The sequence below is a fragment of the Coptis chinensis genome, chromosome 2, assembly GCF_015680905.1.
Source record: "Coptis chinensis isolate HL-2020 chromosome 2, ASM1568090v1, whole genome shotgun sequence".
Lineage (NCBI taxonomy): Eukaryota > Viridiplantae > Streptophyta > Magnoliopsida > Ranunculales > Ranunculaceae > Coptis > Coptis chinensis.
Genome location: NC_141457.1, coordinates 88,666,153 through 88,670,294, shown reverse-complemented (window position 1 = coordinate 88,670,294; position 4,142 = coordinate 88,666,153). Strand labels below are relative to the sequence as shown.

At 37.6% G+C, this 4,142-nt stretch overlaps 1 protein-coding gene across 1 annotated transcript; it reads right to left on the bottom strand.

The window, feature by feature from the left end:
- Nucleotides 1–292: 292 nt before the first annotated feature.
- LOC147518692 (uncharacterized) lies at nt 293–1,249 on the bottom strand. Its single transcript, XM_086593981.1, has one exon. It carries the CDS (start codon nt 1,247–1,249, stop codon nt 293–295), a length of 957 nt encoding a protein of 318 aa, XP_086450107.1.
- Between the last annotated feature and the right edge of the window lie 2,893 nt (nt 1,250–4,142).

Genomic DNA, 4,142 nt, shown 5'->3' with positions numbered 1-4,142 from the left:
ATTAAACTATGGTACTTTTAAATGGGATTCATTAAATCCGATGCCAGTATATGCTTTCCAAAACAGAATATTGACAGAACTACCACAATCTACCAAAATCTTTTGCACATCATATCCTAATATTCTTAATGTAATCAACAGAGCATTATCGTGAGGTAACATTACCTTTGACAAATCGTCAGGTACAAACATAATAGCTCCAAGTATACTTGCCGATATGAGAGCAGGGTCTACTGGTATCGGCTCCACATTCACTTCCAACACTTCTTTAACTGTCTATATCTTTCGAATTTTATCCCTGATGATTTTCTTCTGTGGTATAACCCCCTTTATATATCATATTGATCACCCGTAAAGGCTTATCATTCATTGCTGCTGTTACCTCTGGTCTGGCATCAGCTCTAAACTCCCTGATCTTTCCATCTCTCATTAATCGATCTACTTCCCTGAGCAATTGAAGACATTTGTTTGTCTCATGATTCTTTACCTTGTGAAAATTACAGAAAGGTTTATCTTCTATCTCCCGAGGCTTATGAGTCGGATGTTGGAAATAAGGCTCTTTCCCAACCCTTCTCAGGATGTCTTCCAATATAGTATTAATAACAATATAATTGGACGGATCCAACTCCTCTCTCAATGATCTATCAAACTTCTTCTTCTGTGAAAGTTGACCCTCTGATTTCGAAGAAGAATCATTCGCCTTTCGCTTATCGGATTTATGATGGGTCTCTTCTTTGGATGAATTGCTTGCCTCAGATACTTGTAACACAGGTTGAACTAAAGCTGATAGAACACCCTCTTCAACTTGCACGTCTTTCTCGGCTTTATCATAAAGCTCACTCAAAGTCTTAATATCTTTTCGAAGTATATACTTGTGCATATCGGATGTAGGAATGAGCCTTGTTTGAAATTCCATTATTGCTGTCATCTCAGATTCATCCAAATGTTCTACTAACTGTGCTTCTGCCTTGAATCGTGATAAGAAACCCTTCAGAGATTCTTTCTTTCCTTGCTTCAGTTGGAACAAAGCCGACACCTGCTTTGGCTTCACTCGTTGATGCCTATAATTGGTCAGAAACTTTTCTTCAATCTCCCTATGACCTGATATTGATCCCTCTTGTAAAGAACAGAACCACTTTAATGCCTTCCCCTTTAGACTTGAAGAAAAGGATTTGCATAGCAATGAATCCAAATATACAGTTCCCTTATATATCGAAAACTGATGTCGGTATGCAAAGAGATGGTCCATCGGATCCGATGATCCATCATATTGAGTGAACTTAGGCAGTTTAAAACTTCGGCGGAACAGGCATCATCTCGATACTTTGATGTATCTGATTTCTTATTGATGTTGAAGTCTTCTTGAGCACTTGATTTCCCAGTTGCTTTATCATCATTTCTTGTATCATCTCCTTGGTGATCAGTTGTGGTATCGGAATTTCCGATATTGGTGATACTTCTGCAACTCTTTCCTTTCTTGATGATGCCTTTCTAGTATAATGACTACCCGACTTCGAACTACAATGTTCCTCCTCTTCCTCATGAAGATCTCTTACCGCATTACTTGAACCTCCCTTCTTCATCTCTTGGTTCTCCTTAAGTACAACATCATTTTGCCTTTCCACCTCCTTCAATCTTTTCAATACTTCCTGAAGTGAAACCTCAACCCCTATATTTTCTTCCTGATCTCTTCGACTTACTGAAGCTCTTGTATTCCTTGTATGTGATTGATTATCATTATCCATTCGCTTGCTATTTGCTTTCTTTTTGGGAGCCATTATAATCCACTTCTTAATCCTCTTTCACACGTCTTTCACTCGAACTTAGAGAAAAACTTCGGATTCTTTATCGTAGAAGAAGAAAACATCAAATTTTCTTGTTCATGAACCACAGATTGCGCCAATGTGATGTCTAAGAACACCTTTCTTAAATGTTCTAAGCTCACACAATCTTACTAATGAATCAGAATGAATGAAAAGAATGAATGAAGAAGATGAATTGAGTCAAAGTTTTATTGATTGGCGATATAATTTTACAATCCTTCTTTCTCTCTATTTCTCTCTCTCTCTCTCTCTCTCTCTCTCTCTCTCTCTCTCTCTCTCTCTCTCTCTCTCTCTCTCTCTCTCTCTCTCTCTCCTGTTTTTACACTTTTTTGTAATCTGGATCGAATGAAAAACATTCAACCTTTTCTGATCCTCTTCCAGTCTTTATATAGTGTCCTGATTTATCTTGGACCCAGTCAATCTTTGACACGAGTCCCTTGTCTTTGTCTTTCGTTTTCTGCTTTCTACCTGCAACACAATTCAAACACCCACGAAATATACCGAGATATTGGCCTTTATGCCAATATCTCGAGTTTTAAAATACTGAAATGAACATGTTTATAGGTACGATATTTGCCCACTACAAAGACCTTCTTCCTTCTTCTGGTAAAAAAGATCCAATCCTTTTTGATACAATCCAATTGTGGAGTACCCCCTTATCATTGCATTCAAAATAAATACATTACGATTCAAAACACGGTTAGAAACTGTTTCAGCAAGTGAGATGTTTCCACACTTTGAGTAAAGATTAATTAGTTTAGTTGCAAAGTAAGAATCATGTTCTAATCCTTTTGTTATAATTTTAGAATGTATTAGTTGACCTAATAGTAGTTTCTTGTTTACGACACAGTTTTCGAGTAGTTTTTCGTAGGTTGATGGGCTTAAGAGTTTTTGGTTTGAAGATGCAAGTGATCAGTAAGTGAAGGATGATGGTTTGAAGGGTTTGAAGAGTGAGATTGAGGTTCTGAGGGGTTGAGTGATTGATGAAAAGGGGTTCATATTGTTTGGTTTAAAGAGGAGAAATGAGGGTAAAACTCAAATACCATTTCCATGGCGGGTAAGTTTGAAATAGAGAGATTTGAGGAGTCATATACAACCAATTTTTGAAACAAGTCTTGATCCTGTGGATTGCAAGACACAATACTACATGGTGCACTGGCACAACTCCTCCTAGTCGAAGTTGGTCAAAGTCTGTGACCCAATCTGACTCAAGTTCGAGAGAGCCGTGAGCCTAAGGAGAACCAGGGCTATGATAGATGCTCAATTGGCCAGAATGAAGTTAAATTAGTTTTGTTGTCTACAAAATTTTGGAAACTATCAACAACAATAACAATGCACACTAACAGGTGCTAAGTAGCAAAGTTGGTAAAATCCTTGGGTGATGATACCAAAGGTATGGAATTCGAACCCTACCAGTATCAAAGAGTCACTAATCTAATTTAATAAAGGCTTGCAGGATGGGATGGTTCTAGCATTCGGGATGGACATGGGTGCCTAGTTGCCTACAGCAGTACAACCTACTTGTATAGCCCATAGGTATGGAGTTCTGGACTATGTGCCGGTCTCAGCACTTTGGTTTGATAAGTTAATCAAGTGAACAGAGCTTAACGTTAGGGGGCCTAAAATGTCATTTGGTTGGTTTATGTCTCTCTCTCTCTCTCTCTTTCGTCTCTGCTACGATTATTATCTCTGCTCAAAATTTCTCTCTCGCCCTCCCCCATCTCTCTCTCTCGATACCCCCCATCATCTTTCTCAATACCCCACTATTGTTTTGGGGATTCATTATTTTTACTTTTCATAGGTGTTATACAACGGGAACCGGATTAGGGCTAATAAGTTGATATTGTTGACTGATATTGATGGGATTCTCTTGCGCAAATGAAGGGTAAAACATTCTTTACTTACTGAAGTTCTTACTGATAAAGGGTCTGGTATTACTATGAAATTTCTGGTACTAAAAATAATTATGGGTTGATGTTAGTTTGTTTAGTTAAATGGTCTTTTGATCTTTGTATGCTTATAGTTTATAAACTTGAGTATGAGTAGAGTTCAATTAGATTTCTACTAAATGTGTACGTCCAAGTCTTGAACCCATAATTTTAGAAAGTTGAGAATGCATTATCTCATGATGTGAATAGTTTACTATTTTATTTTGAAGAATGCGCGAGAATGCTTGTTTTGAGTGTTGGTCGAAGTAATGGTGCTAGTGTTTTTTTGGCTGGAGCAAGTTGTAATTATCTAAAAAATATTAGAATTGTTATTTTTGGTCTCTTAGTTCTAGGCTTAGAATGGTTGAACTCTTGATGCAGAAGTGGCTGG